Source organism: Phoxinus phoxinus, assembly GCF_949152265.1.
Source record: "Phoxinus phoxinus genome assembly, chromosome: 10".
NCBI lineage: Eukaryota > Metazoa > Chordata > Actinopteri > Cypriniformes > Leuciscidae > Phoxinus > Phoxinus phoxinus.
The window spans coordinates 2251565-2269050 of record NC_136885.1 but is presented as its reverse complement, the minus strand read 5'-3'; the positions used below and the strand labels follow the sequence as shown (position 1 = coordinate 2269050).

The 17486-nt window shown below is 43.9% G+C and overlaps 2 protein-coding genes across 5 annotated transcripts in view; one reads left to right on the top strand and one right to left on the bottom strand.

The window, feature by feature from the left end:
- The window catches only part of LOC307005390 (NACHT, LRR and PYD domains-containing protein 3-like), a 274937-nt gene that overhangs the window by 152329 nt on the left and 105122 nt on the right, over positions 1-17486 (top strand). The window lies entirely within an intron of this gene.
- LOC307005386 (uncharacterized protein) lies at positions 6311-12875 on the bottom strand. 4 transcript variants are annotated; one of them, XM_079625493.1, is made up of 4 exons: positions 8080-12875; positions 7628-7900; positions 7449-7537; positions 6311-6808 (listed from the first exon to the last, which is right to left on the bottom strand). In XM_079625493.1, the coding sequence occupies exon 1, from the start codon at positions 12852-12854 to the stop codon at positions 8487-8489; it is 4368 nt and encodes a 1455-aa protein (XP_079481619.1). In that variant the 5' UTR covers positions 12855-12875; the 3' UTR covers positions 6311-6808; positions 7449-7537; positions 7628-7900; positions 8080-8486. The 4 variants fall into 4 exon arrangements, with proteins under 4 accessions (XP_079481619.1, XP_079481618.1, XP_079481620.1 ...); XM_079625492.1 differs by having other exon boundaries at positions 7628-12875; XM_079625494.1 differs by having other exon boundaries at positions 7464-7537; positions 7628-12875.

Below are 17486 nucleotides of genomic sequence, written 5' to 3'. Positions count from 1 at the left end.
CTATGAAGTTATTATGTCACTACTTATTGGCTGCTTAATAGGCCGAATCAATAGAGCCCAACCCCAAGTTTCTATGACCTTCTTATCCAAAGATATGATCTCACAAATTGTGTGCCAATGTTAAGTCTATGGGACTTTTTCCAGCTGATTTTTCGCTCGACGGACGAACATCGTACACCCGATCGCTTAGAAACGTCATAGCACACCTCTCCTCAATGAGCCGGTTGATTTGACGCCTCACTCATGGGTCTGTGACAAACGGTGCGGGAGGAGTAGCGTGCCAAAGTTTTGTCTAGGTGAATAGTAATTACAATACTAGAACGTACATTTCCAGAAGAAAATGTGAATGGTGCTTGCAGTGGCAAAAAACACGACCCGGTTGCTAGGGTGTTCTGGGTGGTTGCTAGGCGGTTGCTAGGGTGTTTTGGGTGGTTGCTAGGTGGTTGCTAGGGTGTTCTGGGTGGTTGCTAGGCGGTTGCTAGGTGGTTGCTAGGCGGTTGCTAGGGTGTTCTGGATGGTTGCTAGGTGGTTGCTAGGCGGTTGCTAGGGTGTTCTGGGTGGTTGCTAGGCGGTTGCTAGGTGGTTGCTAGGCGGTTGCTAGGGTGTTCTGGATGGTTGCTAGGCGGTTGCTAGGGTGTTCTGGGTGGTTGCTAGGCGGTTGCTAGGTGGTTGCTAGGCGGTTGCTAGGGTGTTCTGGGTGGTTGCTAGGCGGTTGCTAGGGTGTTCTGGGTGGTTGCTAGGCGGTTGCTAGGTGGTTGCTAGGCGGTTGCTAGGGTGTTCTGGATGGTTGCTAGGTGGTTGCTAGGCGGTTGCTAGGGTGTTCTGGGTGGTTGCTAGGCAGTTGCTATGGTATTCTGGGTAGTTGCTATGGTGTTACTAGGTGGTTGGAAGTTGTCACAGATGGTTACTATGGTGTTTGTAGCATTTTATTGGCATGATTTAGCACTTAGCTAATCAATATTAGCATGTAGCTATTCACTGCTAGCATGTGTAGCATGTAGCAAGTCCTGTTTGCTAGCATGAGTCAAAAGAGCCAACCCCCATCTCTATACGATGTTCTGATGCAGAGATATACTCCATGCAAAACGGTTGCTAGGGTAATCTGTTTGGTTGCTAGGGAGTGTCTTGGCATTTGCCAATCATGAAGCTCCAAAGTCAGTGTGAATGTATAAACCAACCCCCATCTCTATACGATGTTTTGATTCAGAGATATAGGTCTTGCAAAATGGTTGCTAGGGTACTCTCTTTTGTTGCTAGGGAGTGGCTTGACAGCTGCCAATCATGAAACTCCAAAGGCTGCTTGTCAGTATGAATGATATAAACCAACTCCCACGTCTCTGTGACATTCAGAATGGAAGATATCCCTCTTTGGATTTTGGTTGCTAAGGTGCTCGACAATGGTTGCTAGGGAGGGGCTAGGATGTGTTGAGGTGATTCGGGATTGGCTGTTTTCTGCCCCGAGTCAAACGAGCCAACCCTCATGTTTCTATGACACTTCTATCCAGAGATATCCATTTGATGTCTTTCAATGGAAGTCTATGGATTTTGTTGCTAAGGTGCTCTAAATGGTTGCTAGGGCGTGGCTTGATAGCTTCACAGTGATCCTGAGAGACTGATTGGTCGTCTGAGTAAAATGAGCCCGCCCCCTTGTCTCTATGACACTGTGATCCAGAGTTATGTTCAATACAAATGCGGTTTCTATGGTGTAGGACAGCCCATTTCATGGGCTGTCCTACACCATAGTACGTGAATGGGGCAACTTTGGGCCGGTCCTGCCACCCAGGGGTGCAACTTTTACCCCATTGTGGGGTATGTTGTTACAGAGCCTACCAGCCTATTCAAATGTGATCCAGAGTTATGTTCAATAGAATATCGCTTACTATGGTGTAGGACAGCCCATTTCATGGGCTGTCCTACACCATAGTACTTCATTGGGGCAACTTTGGGCCCCTCCTGCCCCCCAGGGGTGCAACTTTTACCCCATTGTGTGGTATGTTGTTACAGAGCCTACCAGCCTCTTCAAATGTGATCCAGAGTTATGTTCAATAGAATATCGCTTACTATGGTGTAGGACAGCCCATTTCATGGGCTGTCCTACACCATAGTACTTCATTGGGGCAACTTTGGGCCCCTCCTGCCCCCCAGGGGTGCAACTTTTACCCCATTGTGTGGTATGTTCTTACAGAGCCTGCCAGTCTCTTTAAATGTGCCAAATTACACGTTTCTGCGACATCCTTGCTCTGAGCTATGAGTCTGTGAATTTTGGTTGCTAAGCTGCTCAACAATGGTTGCTAGGGCGTGGCTTGATAGCTTCACAATGATCCTGAGATGCTGATTGGTCTTCTGAGTAAAATGAGCCCGCCCCCTTGTCTCTATGACACTGTGATCCAGAGCTATGTTCAATACAAAATCCCTATGCAATTTACCATAGTAGGAAAAACGCATGCATTACAAAACGCATGCATTACATGGGCCGTCCTTCACCATAGTAAGTCAATGGGAAACTTTGGGCCGCTCCTGCCCCCCAGGGGTGCAACTTTTACCCCATTGTGAGGTATGTTCTTACAGAGCCTGCCAGCCTCTTCAAATGTGGTAAATTTCACATTTCTACGAAATCCTCGCTCTGAGATATGACTCGTCAAAGTTTGACGCAATGTTAAGTCAATGGGATTTTTCGTCGACTTTTTCGCCCCTGGGGCGACCACCGCACCCCCGATCGCTTATAAAAGTCATAGCACACGATTCCCGAATAGGCCGCACGTTTTGACACCTCATTCAGGGGTGTGTGACAAACGGTCCAGGAGGAGTAGCGCGCCAAACTTTTGTGTGGAAGAATAAAAATAATAAAAAGAAGAACTAGAACGTACATTTCCAGAAGAAAATGTGAATGGTGCTTGCAGTGGCAAAAAACACGACCCGGTTGCTAGGGTGTTCTGGGTGGTTGCTAGGCGGTTTTGGGTGGTTGCTAGGTGGTTGCTAGGGTGTTCTGGGTGGTTGCTAGGCGGTTGCTAGGTGGTTGCTAGGCGGTTGCTAGGGTGTTCTGGGTGGTTGCTAGGCGGTTGCTAGGTGGTTGCTAGGCGGTTGCTAGGGTGTTCTGGGTGGTTGCTAGGCGGTTGCTAGGTGGTTGCTAGGCGGTTGCTAGGGTGTTCTGGGTGGTTGCTAGGCGGTTGCTAGGTGGTTGCTAGGCGGTTGCTAGGGTGTTCTGGGTGGTTGCTAGGCAGTTGCTATGGTATTCTGGGTAGTTGCTATGGTGTTACTAGGTGGTTGAAAGTTGTCACAGATGGTTACTATGGTGTTTGTAGCATTTTATTGGCATGATTTAGCACTTAGCTAATCAATATTAGCATGTAGCTATTCACTGCTAGCATGTGTAGCATGTAGCAAGTCCTGTTTGCTAGCATGAGTCAAAAGAGCCAACCCCCATCTCTATACGATGTTCTGATGCAGAGATATACGCCATGCAAAACGGTTGCTAGGGTAATCTGTTTGGTTGCTAGGGAGTGTCTTGGCATTTGCCAATCATGAAGCTCCAAAGTCAGTGTGAATGTATAAACCAACCCCCATCTCTATACGATGTTTTGATGCAGAGATATAGGTCTTGTAAAATGGTTGCTAGGGTACTCTCTTTTGTTGCTAGGGAGTGGCTTGACAGCTGCCAATCATGAAACTCCAAAGGCTGCTTGTCAGTATGAATGATATAAACCAACTCCCACGTCTCTGTGACATTCAGTATGGAAGATATCCCTCTTTGGATTTTGGTTGCTAAGGTGCTCGACAATGGTTGCTAGGGAGGGGCTAGGATGTGTTGAGGTGATTGGGGATTGGCTGTTTGCTGCCCCGAGTCAAACGAGCCCACCCTCATGTTTCTATGACACTTATATCCTGAGATATCCCTTTGATGTCTTTCAATTGAAGTCTATGGAGCTTGTTGCTAAGGAGCTCTAAATGGTTGCTAGGGCGTGGCTTGAAAGCTTCACAATGATCCTGAGAGACTGATTGGTCGTCTGAGTAAAATGAGCCCGCCCCCTTGTCTCTATGACACTGTGATCCAGAGTTATGTTCAATACAAATGCGGTTTCTATGGTGTAGGACAGCCCATTTCATGGGCTGTCCTACACCATAGTACGTGAATGGGGCAACTTTGGGCCGGTCCTGCCCCCCAGGGGTGCAACTTTTACCCCATTGTGTGGTATGTTGTTACAGAGCCTACCAGCCTCTTCAAATGTGATCCAGAGTTATGTTCAATAGAATATCGCTTACTATGGTGTAGGACAGCCCATTTCATGGGCTGTCCTACACCATAGTAAGTCAATGGGCCAACTTTGGGCCGGTCCTGCCCCCCAGGGGTGCAACTTTTACCCCATTGTGTGGTATGTTGTTACAGAGCCTACCAGCCTCTTCAAATGTGATCCAGAGTTATGTTCAATAGAATATCGCTTACTATGGTGTAGGACAGCCCATTTCATGGGCTGTCCTACACCATAGTACTTCATTGGGGCAACTTTGGGCCCCTCCTGCCCCCCAGGGGTGCAACTTTTACCCCATTGTGTGGTATGTTCTTACAGAGCCTGCCAGTCTCTTTAAATGTGCCAAATTACACGTTTCTGCGACATCCTTGCTCTGAGCTATGAGTCTGTGAATTTTAGTTGCTAAGGTGCTCGACAATGGTTGCTAGGGAGGGGCTAGGAAGTGTTGATGTGATTCATGATTGGCTGTTTGCTGCCCCGAGTCAAACAAGACCACCCTCATGTTTCTATGACTCTTCTATCCAGAGATATCCATTTGATCTCTTTCAATGGAAGTCTATGGAACTTGTTGCTAAGGTGCTCTAAATGGTTGCTAGGGGCGTGGCCTGATAGCTTCACAATGATCCGGAGAGTCTGATTGGTCGTCTGAGTAAAATGAGCCCGCCCCCTTGTCTCTATGACACTGTGATCCAGAGTTATGTTCAATACAAAATCGCTTACTCTCTCTCTCCATTTCATGGGACGTCCTACACCATGTTAAGTCAATAGGAAAAGTTTGGGCCACTCCTGCCCCCCAGGGGTGCAACTTTTACCCCATTGTGAGGTATGTTCTTACAGAGCCTACCAGCCTCTCCAAATGTGGTAAATTTCACATTTCTACGAAATCCCAACTCTGAGCTATGACTCGTCAAAGTTTGACGTAATGTTAAGTCTATGCGTTTTTTCGTCGACTTTTTCGCCCCTGGGGCGACCACCGCACCCCCGATCGCTTATAAAAGTCATAGCACACCATTCCCGAATAGGCCGCACGTTTTGACACCTCATTCAGGGGTCTGTGACAAAAGCTGCGGGAGGAGTAGCGCGTCAAAAAAGCGGCGGAATAAGAATAATAACTAGAATGTACATTTCCAGAAGAAAATGTGAATGGTGCTTGCCGTGGCAAAAAACACGACCCGGTTGCACATGAGTATATTATATTCTTTTTATTGTTTTAAATGGCACAACTCACTCGTTTCTGTGGAGGACCCAGTAGAGTATACATGAGCAGTTACTTTACACTCAGGCACTTAACTCTGACACACAAGATCTGATGGATCGCGGTGCACATTAATACTTCAATGAAAATTAAATATAATTTAACAGTTGTTTTCAATTTCATTTGTAGTTAAAAAAAAAAAAAAAATTGTGTATTTTAAAGTTTAGAATTAAGAAATGAGAAAATGTTAGAATACAATACTACACCATCTGGTCATAATTGTCATGAACTTGTTCAGCGATCGCTGGACGCCATTAATGGTCATCAGGTCGCAAAATTTATTTGAATACGAATTGATGATTGTCTAAATATATCAATATTCCTCCAATTATGCATACTTCTGAATTAAAATGCCAATTGGATACTGTTCAGTGAAGCTGTGTGAAGACACGTCAACAGTTGTGTCTGAATATGAATGCATGTTATTCTGTTCAAAGCATCAAACATTAATTGACCGTTGATACCCTGTACATGTAGCGGTCTTGATTTTATAAATGTTGAGTATATAAAGCTCATTTAAATGTAAGCTTTTGAATGACCCGACCACTTACCATCTTAAAGAACCATCTGTGAATATACCTGGATCTTCTCTGAAGTTCACAAGAAAATATTCATAATGTGACAATGATGACTAACTTTCAATAACATTCAATAAAGACAAAAACACAGTGTGTGTCAATTAACCAAATGTTTATTTAAAAGATTTTTTTTAATGCCTGTTGTGTCAAATTCCACCCAGCAAATGGATTAGATCAGGGATGGGCCACTTGGGTCCTGGAGGGCAACTGTCCTGCAGAGTTTAGCTCCAACCCTAATTAAACACACCTGAAAAAGGCAATCGATGTTTTCAGGATTACTAGATAGATACAGGCAGGTGAGTTATCATCAGGGCTGAAGCTAAACTCTGCAGGACAGTGGCCCTCCAGGACCGGAGTTGCCCATCCCTGGATTAGATCCTAGTGTTGTACTAGTTATTAGATATACTTTGTATTAAAATTATCTTTAAAGCATTACCCCTAAGATTATAAAAATATATATTTGTTATTTATTATGTACTAGTTTAGCCTATAGTGCTGAGAATTTTGTTGTGAATACATTTGTAAAAATGCTCTTTATTTGAAGGAGTGGGTAGCTCTGAAAAGAGCCGTTGTTGTCTTTAAAAAGACATTTGGTTTCAACTTTGGAGTTCCACCCGCAGACCGTCTCTCAGGTTTGCTCAGGAGAAGCTGGTTTCCCTCTGTGCTCAGGTGAACTCGGTCTCTGGTGTTTCTATGCTGAATGGCACGCATCTGTCTCCCTGGATATCCTGAGGGCAGAGGAGATAAAACATATATGATAATGTTAGTGAATTTATTTGAATTGTTTACTTATTGAGCAGCATAGTTGATGGGTCAGATGTAAGCCTTTAGTTTTTACATCAAATCATACATCTTTGAACAAAACCCATGGTTTTTCCTGCATTTAACTTTTTTAGCATTTATTAATCTTTGTTAGTGATTTTTACATTTACTAATACGGTACATTGTTCAAATCAAAAGTTGTAAGTGTTAACATTAGTAAATACAGTGAACTAACATGAATAAACATTGAACAGCAGTTTTTAAAATAAATAACTGTCAAAAAGTTCATACTGGAGTGATTAATATCATAAAGCACATAGCAAGTTTTTGTTAGCTAGCTGTTCATTTTATTCAATTGTTAGCTATATGTTAGAAAATTAAGACTAAAAATAATAGAATCAAAAGGTTTATTTTAACTAATAGTTTAACTTTTTAATAGCAATATGATTATATAACAAAATTATGAAATCCAGTGGTAAAATCTGCTCTTTTTTTTAAATAAGAGAGCAAGATAGGACAACAGTGTCTGTTGGCCACCAACGAAGACATTTGTCGCGGGAAAAACCCTGAAACCATTGTATAATAAAATGCACTGAAATACTACACCTTATCAGTAGTGACCTCAGTGTGCTTCTTCCTCTGCTTCTTCATTCTTCAGAGTTGTCCTCAATGCCATAGATATTTGGACCTGTTCTCTGGGCAATGAAATTAATAAATGAATAATGGGATCACGAATACACCCATACTAATAAAAATTAAAAAACAAACTCAGAAATAAAACTTACGGAAAGAAATTGACACATAATCTGGTATCCAGCTCGTCGTCGTCATTGATGTAGCACACGTGATCTTCTCAGACAATCTCACTTCATTTGGCTGGTTCATGAAAAACATAAAAATCAAAATTAGAGATTCAAATATAACATTTTCATTCAAACGCGGTTATGCAAAGCAGTAGTACACAGCTAAAGCAAAAAAAATTAACACTTAGCTTTAGAAGGTAAATTGCACACTCATATCCAGACAGGACTGCTATGGTCTCCCAATTCTTCCTGCAACTTTACAGAAGGGCACATATCAATCATAGAATAGCAGGGGACTGCATATCCCGCACAGATTGTCACAAATTTTGTAGATTGAACATCAATTCAAGTTAAAATGTATGTTATAAGGTCAAAATCAAACATTACAATGGTGTCTTGCTACTTCTCTCTTTCCCTTGTCTTTTATAACTTACTGCCACTGTTGCACTGACTGTCTGTGTCCTCCCTGGAGCTGTCACACTAGTCCTCTGTCCTTCCTGCTGCTGCTGCTGACGTTGCTCCTTCCTCGTAGCTCAGTGGTATAAACCCTTAAAATGACCTAACCACAATCTCTAACGCCACAATCTAACCGCAACACGACCATACGCGCCAACCCGTTTGATGAAGGCTATCGAAGCCCCGTTGATGTCATGAATCCAGGTCCATTGGCAACGGTTCCGTATGGCATACTACCTAACAACCCGACCATACGCGCCCAACCGTTTGAATAAGGCTGAAGCCCCACAGTCGTCGTTAAAGCAGGTTCAGTGGCAAACGGTTCCGTATGGCATACTAACCTACCACCAAACACAACAATATCAGTCCACCAAAAAAAGCCGAATTAACGCAAAACGCAGTACACGGGATTGTGGTAGCTATGGTAGCTATGCAAGACACCTGACCCAAGGCACAAATCCGGATGAGAGACGTAAATGTGGTCCAGTAGAGTGTTCTTTTTGGTTGTTGCTGTGGTGATCAGTTGCGTGTATCCTTTAGACTGAAACAATTCCAGAACAGTTTTTGTCCCTGCGCAGAGGAGATCCTCATTAAAATCTCCACAGATTAGTGTGGGGTGTTCGTCCACCATGTCCAAATAATCCAGCAGACTCTTCAAGTTTTTGGAGAACTCTTCAAATCCGTAGTGTGGCGGCCTGTACACAGCAGCGATTGTCGCTTTGATCGGGCTATCCACTTTGATGACGACATACTCCAGATCGGTCACATTTTGCACAAACTGCCTAGCCTGAGCTGAAATATGCTCTTTGCAATAGATTGCGACTCCACCACCAGCTTTCTTTGCAATTTCTTGGTGTGTCGAGTAGGAGACATGTCTATTTCGCATAAATGCGTTGTACCCTTCCAGTTGGACGTGGGGTGTCATGAGTGACCCGGTCAGGTGAGTTTCCGTCATGCAAAGAATATCCGACAGAAGCAGTTCGTGATGGCATCGGATATCTTCGATGTGTGATGACAGTCCTTCTGTGTTGTGATGGATTATTTTCAGCGTTTGATCCAAGTTGGTTTCCCTAACCTGCTGTAAAAGCGGCATGATTCCTTCGAATGATGCTCTCGTCATGTTTTCCAACGATGCGGTGACTGTAGCATCGGCATAGATCTTCTTTTCGCTGAAGTCCGTGATGTGTAGTCCACGAAGCGAGGTCGTTCTGCTGAGGGCAACGTAGGCCATTCCCGGCTCGAAAATCTTCTTCAGTGAAACCACGGCATTCTCCAACGTCATGCCTTGGACTTTGTGAGCTGTGCAGGCGTAGGCCAACTTGATGGGGAATTGTCGACGAACGGCTCCTTTCCTCAGACTTTCTTCGGATCTCTCGATGTACACACAGTCGTCTTCTTCACCTTGCACCCTTTTGCGGTTTTTCTTCCCTGCATGTGGATTGTCGAGCTGAAGCCCTAGCATGTGTACGGTGTCGATTCCATCTTTTGTCTTATTGACAATACGAGAAATCTTCCCAAAGCACCCATTGCATAGACCGTCCTCGACATCCAAATTCCTAGTCACCATTATGCGTACTCCCAACGCAATTTGTATGGTGTCAGGCAAGTCGTCCTTTTTACCGGTGACGGGCCTCGTTTGTCTCTTCATCCCTCCCGTTCTTGGGTCTTTCCTGTAGTCTTCGGCATCGATGGTAATGATGTCAGTGTGAAGAGCATGGATTGTTTCAGTGTTGTGTCTGTGGACTTCCTTGTTGGTGGCAAATACGTGCAGTGCATCACACGGGCAGTCTTTGGGGTCCTTCACAGCCTGGAGCAACAAAGCTCGATCTTCTTCGGCAAGGTCGTCGGTCTTCTGCTTGACCCGTATGCGGTTTAAAAGTTGGGCAAAAGCCAAGTCTTCTTTCTGACGCATGATCTCGGAGAGAGTAACCATTTGGAAATGGTCTTTCCAGAAGTCCAAAACATTGTCTTCGTACACGCAGAGTGGTTTGGCTTTACCCAGAGGCGGCAGTTGATAAAAGTCACCCACAGCGAGGACAGAGATTCCCCCGAATGGTTTCTTGCTGCCTTTTATTTGCTGAAATCTCCAGTTGATGTAGGCAAAAAGATCCTTTGAAATCATGGACACTTCATCGATGATAAGAATCTCCACGTCGCGTAATGTTGCTCGAAGCTCATCTAGGGCGTTTCCAAGTCCTTGATACGGTGGCTTCAGATTCCTCGGAAGTTTCAAAATGGAATGCAGCGTTTTACCGGAAATGTTGAATGCTGCCGTTCCAGTAAACGCACTCAAGAGCACCGTAGGCACGGAGAGATCCCCTTCCTCCCGTAGTCGAGGCAGCTGTCGCAGAATCTTGGTGGCTTCCGTGTGTATGCACTTGATGACGTGCGATTTGCCACAACCAGCACCACCTGACACGAAGTAGAAAAACTGTTCTGGATTATGACCCCACACACGCTTCTGACACCACTGGCGGACCGTGTAGAAAATGGCTGCCTGCGTCTCATTGAGACTCCTGAACAGCTTCCTGACAAATTCAACACTCATCTGCGGTGCCTTTATTCGTGGCACGACCCCGTCTCCACGTTCAAGAATCTGGAATTCTGGGACATCATCTTGTACGTCCTCATCATCCGGAATGATGTCTTGTTGTTCGGCGACGCACTCCAAGCGATCCACTTCTACTTCAGGTGCAAAAGCGTTCCATGCGTTCTCAGACGGTCCTTGCTGTTCCAGCTGATCGAATGCCTTGTCCAACTCGTCGCTGTGTTTTTCAAACTTCTGCTTGTTCACTTGAACTATGGCACAGACAGGCATCAGCAAACCAGGGTGAGTAGGTAGTTCCACAAATGCACCTTTGTAAAACGTCTCGTAGGTTGGAAATCTTGGAGGTTTTAGCTGTTCGTTGGTCCGATGCGGCATATAAAGCTTGAGTAATCTACCGTAAAACTTTTCGGGTTGTTTTTTCTCAGAATAACGTGCAAACCTAATGACTGCAGCCTTCCCAGACGTTCTTTTCTGAAAAAAACCCATGCCGTTGAGCAGCCGGTGAACATTTTTGCCTTCCGTTTGCTGACCATACACGATGCGGCACTCCGAAGCAAAATCTGCCAGGCACATCTTTTCAAAATCACGCGTTTGAGGCCTTGCCCTGTATTTATCGATCATCCCCGACATCCAGACGTCCTCTGAATCTGGATTTTTATTTTGTAGGACACTAAGGGGAAGACTCATCTTTAGCGCGTCGTCATCCGTCGGTAGAAACACAACACTTCGTGAACACTTCTTCAACGGTAAGCTGCATGTTCGTGCCACAGACTCCTGAGCGCTAACTTGCCTGTGTTTGGAGTAGGCTTGCATTATCTGCTTCATCTCATCTTCCTCGCTAACGTTCGTCTCGCGCACACTCTTGATGACGTTCTTTAGCACGTCGCCCATTTCGTTCTCCGGCTTGGAAATATACGAGAGCATGTACATGACGCAGCTAAAAGCGTCAAGAACGAACTGAATGTCCATATTGGCGTTCCATGCCCTTAATAAATCAGGATTGTATCCATTCACCCAAGACTCCTTTGGATCACGCTTCAGCAGGATCACGTTGGCATTGGACAATGCTACGATGTTCTTATTGTAATCCTCGATGGACATCTTACACGCTGTCAGTAGCTCTGACAAGCTGTCAAAGGAGGCTTGGGGGTCATTCAGCAGATCCCACACCGGCTTGAGTTTGGCCCTGGCTTCGCTCATTGCCTTTCGCGCCGCTTCTAGTCTCAACTTTTTCCTGTCTGCTTGCGTTTCTGCTTTCTCGTGCTCTTCTTCAGGCCGCTGTGGTTGTGCGGTTTTAGACGCTAACATGCAGCTTCCGGATGGAGAAGTGTCCGTGTCATCCTCTTCTTCGGGACGCTGTCGTCGCGGACGAGTGATTGTGGTGCTAGACACCGGTAGTTTGGGGAACCCAAATCGACACAATACATTTCCCTTCTTACAGGACTTTGAGTGGTTCCTGCTGTGAAGCTGGACCTCTGTGACGATCCGGTGAAGCTCAGGATCAGCCGAGGAATCGGGCAACCGGCAGGTTATGTTGCGGTCGATAAAGGCGAAAACTTCCTCATCAGAGTCCGATTCAAACTCGGGTGCGTCCTTTATCCAAACAAGAAGATGGATATGTGGGCTTCCTCTAGCTTGAAACTCCACTCGGTAAAAGTAGTCCTCAACTTCACCGATGGGTTGGGCTGGCGACAAAAGCAGATGAGTCATTAGCGCATCCACCCGTTTCTCAAACATACGCATGACAGTGACTGGGTTGCTTCGGAGGATTTCACACTTCGTCGTCCAGTCGAGCTCGGAAAAGTCGACGTGTTCACCTTGTTGGGCCTTGATTGCGGTTATTACTTCAGGCCATCTCATTTCGGCTGCGCTGAACGTGCAAAAAAACGTAGGGGTTCCTAACTGTCTTATCATAGCCTGTAGATCTCTCAAGGTTTTCTGCCAATACGCTGGAGTGCCTCTCAGTGGTTGCATGAACCGCGTGGCGTCTTTGTTGTGTACCAATCTTTCAACCTCCCGTTTGTCCTGAAGCAGTCTGTTCGAAATGTTCCGGCCATCTCTTGTGATGGGTTTGCCTTTTCGCAACTGGATAGACATGCTGTTTCTAGCCAGTTGCGTTTCCGTCACAAACTGTGCAAAGAAAAGATAACTCTGATCTTTTGCAAAACGCGTGTCCACGCTGAACAATCTCGCGTTGAAGTACATGCTGGGAGAGATTGAAATTTGTCTTTCCTCATCAATGGAATTTTGTCCAGTGGAGAATTGAACAGGGAACGCCATGGCTTCCAGCTTTGGGATTTTGAAAAATCCAACAGGCTTTTGTCCTTGTGCAGGTGCGACACTAAATATCCCCTCACCGTACGACAAGATCTCCTGTGCGATGTCAGGCGGCTGCATGCACGTGTCTAATGTGAGGCCGGGTCGAAGCTCGTCCTTTTCCTCAACGCTAACTTGTTGCTCATTCTGAGCAGAATCAACTTCTTGTTGCTTCTCAGAGGCATCAGCTTCCTCATCCAGGTGACTTTCAGAGACAGCAGCTTCCTCATCTAGGGCACTTTCAAATACAGCATCTTCTCTTATGGAGATATCCCTGTATTCGGAATGCATTGCTTTCAGCTTCGATAAAGCTGCAAGGACGTTGCGCATGTTCACAGTCTGGAACTGCTGGTACCCTTTAAACTTGACGTGTCTCTTCAGCTTCACCTGCAGCAGCTGGGCCTCACTTCTTGGTCTTGGCAGAGAGTTGACGGTGTTCTCCATCTCGGAGGGCACGCACACGACGGCACCACGTACTGCTCTCTGCTGTCCTTTGGGCAATGAAACTATTTTTGCAAAGGGTAAAATTTTTGCAATTAGTTGACGCTCAAGGACATTTAATTCATCCAATTCCGCAGGGATTGGTGGCAAGTCCAGTTTGTTGGCTGCTGCAATTGAAGACATCCGTCCTCTCTTAAGATGGCTGTCACAAGTGTGGCAAATCCACTCCTGTCTTCTCTCTTCCGGAACTATGCAGGAACCTGAGCAGCCACTGTCACAAGTATGAACATACTTCCCGGTTAGGCAAGTCGCTGCAACGTGAACGTTTTTGTTGTATCTCGTTCTATTACAGACCTTGACTTGGTTAGGAAACAGGGCTCTGTGACAGACTGTGCAGACATGTGTAGGGCCATGCTGAATCTTACACCGGAATGCATGTATGGCACTTTCCATCAAATTGTTAACCAAAGGCTGGGGTGTTTGCTGGCTGGAACGGATGTACGGTTTATATTTCCTTTTTATCCTGAGTGCGCATTGCAACCGATGAAGAATGTGATATGCAGCATCACCAACACATTTTTGAGTCTTGCGCAGGGTACATCGCAGTATGTGATGAGCTCTGAACTCTGGGTCACCTGCATATCTCTTAACCATGTAGGCTTTCATTTTACTCTGGAAGAGAGTATCTGTGCTGTACCTATTCTTTATGTACTCTTTCTTGTTCTTCTGGAAGATAGCATCTGTGCTATATCTCTTCTTCATGTAGTCTTTCATCTTCTTCTGGAAGAGAGCATCTGTACTGTATCTCTTCTTCGTGTAGTTTATCATCTTCTTCTGGAAGAGAGTATCTGTGCTGTATCTCTTCTTCATGTAGTCTTTCATCTTGTTCTGGAAGAGAGCATCTGTACTGTATCTCTTCTTCGTGTAGTTTATCATCTTCTTCTGGAAGAGAGTATCTGTGCTGTATCTCTTCTTCATGTAGTCTTTCATCTTCTTTTGGAAGAGAGCATCTGTACTGTATCTCTTCTTCGTGTAGTCTTTCATCTTCTTCTGGAAGAGAGTATCTGTGCTGTATCTCCTCAATATATAGTCTTTCTTTTTGATTCTGAAAAGACAATCCTGATGATACTTTTCCTTAATGACTTCTTTTTTCTTTGTTTGGAATTGCAAACAGCCAACATACTTCTTTCTGTCATAATCCCTTTTTTTATTTAGTCTCATGAGACAAGCTGCAGTTGTGCCCTCAAGTTTTCCATGTTGTTTTGAAAGTGTTAATGTTCTACGCATTTCTTTCCTTCGCCTGTGCTTATTTGTTTTATTTACCACATCTTGTTTTTCAGCTGTTAAACCGACACGATTTACTTTGGCTCCAACATTTGTTTCTGGTTCTGGTACAGCTGAAGTCACTTGTGATACCGGTTCACAAACAGATGGTGAAGGCAATTGGACAGACTGTTGCTCGGTTTCAAAAGACACCGGCATGAACTCATAGCTGGTCTCATCACCACGATCCCGGAAGATCTTGAGTACTCTGTCTGTCATGTCACTCAGGTGGGTGAAAGTTAACATGACAGCAGTTCCATGCCCAGTAGGATGGGGCAAGCCTGCAGCAGTCCTCGAGTGAGAATCAAAGTATCCATACCTTCCAGATCTGTCTCTGAACACAGCAATACACTCTGGAGCAACAAGGAGCAGAGCATGACTGACATCTGTGGAGAGACACTGTAGCCTTTCAGCGAGAGGAATCCACCATCCTTCAGTGCCAGGGGTCCCTGTGGCTCTGAGGTATCCAAACATCACTCCTGACTTCAGCACATTGTGTGTCCGGTTAAATGACGAAACCCTCAACGGTACTTCCTCCATCGTCAGGTGGTTGCGATTAAACTGTCTTTCAGCAATAAGCTGCAATTTAATGCTGACATATAACGCATCTCCCTCCTCTAGAATTCTATCAAGGTCAGGCATCTTGAACGCAATCCCTTCACTCTCGTTGGCCAAAAATGTCAACGCTACACACGTGCACTGATGATTTCTTGAAAAACTGTCATACCTATCATCACCCTGACAATGAGATGCTTGCACAGACAAAACCCTGGGTGCAATATCACCACCTTCTGCATTCGTTCTACCCGAAAACTGAGCTACAGCTGCACTGGTGCTTGCCTGTTGAACCTGTAAATAATCATTCATGAAATTAGGCAAAATTTGTGTTATAGAATAAAGCAATAAGCCCCTTGAAGTCGTGTTTTACAGTGGATTTAGAACAGCTCAGGGGCGTTGTTAGCTACGACGTGGAGCGCAGTGCCTAAAACTCCCTTAGCTGTTCTAAATCCACTGTAAAACACGGCTTCAAGGGGCTTATTGCTTTTATAAAAAAGTTACATTCAAATATTCATTTTAATATTTATTTGATTCATAAAATAAACACCAGCAACAAAAAATAACGTTATAACACAATGCACTCCTCCGCCAAGCAATGTAATTCCAAGAAGGTTGACAAGCAACAAAGCAAACAAAGCATCACAAACGGCAGTTGCGCAGTAATACATAAGTAATGCGGTCACAGCTTTATGTTTGTTGAGTAATTTACAACGGCTTCGACCGCGCCTCAACCAATCAGAATCAAGGACTTGAACTATCCATTTTATAATCTGTTAAATTACACTTCAGTGTTGGAGACTAAGACATTTTTTGCTAAAAAGTTCTGCAAAACTAAACTAAGAACTAAAGAAAGAAATTTTGTTGTTTGTAAATTACGTTTTATTAGAGGTGTGTGACGATACACTTAGATAAGACGATACATATGGGTTCACATGAACAAGATCAGACGGTATTTGAACATTATTTATTAGAAATCTTCAAATGACGAAATGTATGACTGGGAAAAAAGGTATTTTATCTGACTAAAAGTCACAAAATGCAAAACTATGCGGGTGCACTTTTAAAATATTTTAACTTTGTTTTTAGAAACGTTTTATCTAATCTAGCGATAGTCTGTGTTACTGGTGTTCAACACCGGTTACCTACTGAAAAAAAAATGGCTTTTTGTTACCTATATTATTAATGAATATGCAGTGCTTTTTCAGATTTTATAAATTTTTTAAAAATTTCTGTACCTGTTAGTTCTACCCAGAAAAACTCTAAAAACACAGTTTAATTCATTTGTAGCCTTTCTTTGTTCTATTGTATTCATTTGTGCAATTTGTAATTTGATTATTTGTTCTTATTATATTTACTTGTCTTTAATAATGTTTAAAGATTGGTTTTGGGTCTATCCAATTGCGCCCAGAGGCATTTGAACGACGTTCGTTGGTGACGCCCCTTTGGAAATGAAGTGTCTATGAAGCTTAGCCAGACCCTAACTCAGTTACTACTGAGAATGGTCTGGTTTTAACCAGGCTACTCCTACTGCATTACATTATATATACCTCACTCTTTTGAAAATACCTAGACAAACACATAAGCTATATATTGTCGCAATTGTATATTTTTGGTCTTTATGTTTCATCAGTCAAAACATCTCTATTGTCTTTGTTCATATATGGGATTAATAAAGCAGAATCGCAACAGCCCTAGTCACAAAAATAAGGGTGCCCTGCAATGAGCATGATGCAAAACACATATCAATTGTACCTGGTTACTCGTGGAGAGTCCGGTCTGTTCATCCTCCTCCAGGTCCAACTTTCTCCAACGAATTTTTTGAGCCTGAGATCTCCTTCCTCTCCGCGGCATCCTTTAAAATATGAAGATAAAAAGAAATGACAAAAAAAAAGTATTCTTGACAAATATATCTGACTAATTTGAGTGAATCAAGTAATTTTTAAAAGTAGAGACTTTACTTTTAAAGTAATACATATTAAAATACACTTATAAAATGGTTAGTTCCAATCCTTTATTCTGATTGGTCAATAGCTGGGTTTTATTCACGATAAAACATGGCTATGACTGCTTCAGATTCTATGGATCACTACCCAACAGCTCAAGCAACCACTCTTGGCAACTGAAACACATGTTTGATCTAATTGATATTGTATGCTGAGCTATAGTAGACCATTAATGAAAGTTGTATAGATATATAAT

Bases quoted from the DNA above. Each gene is read 5' to 3' on its own strand.
- LOC307005386 (XM_079625492.1), bottom strand. From the start codon at position 12,854: ATGTACTTCAACGCGAGATTGTTCAGCGTGGACACGCGTTTTGCAAAA.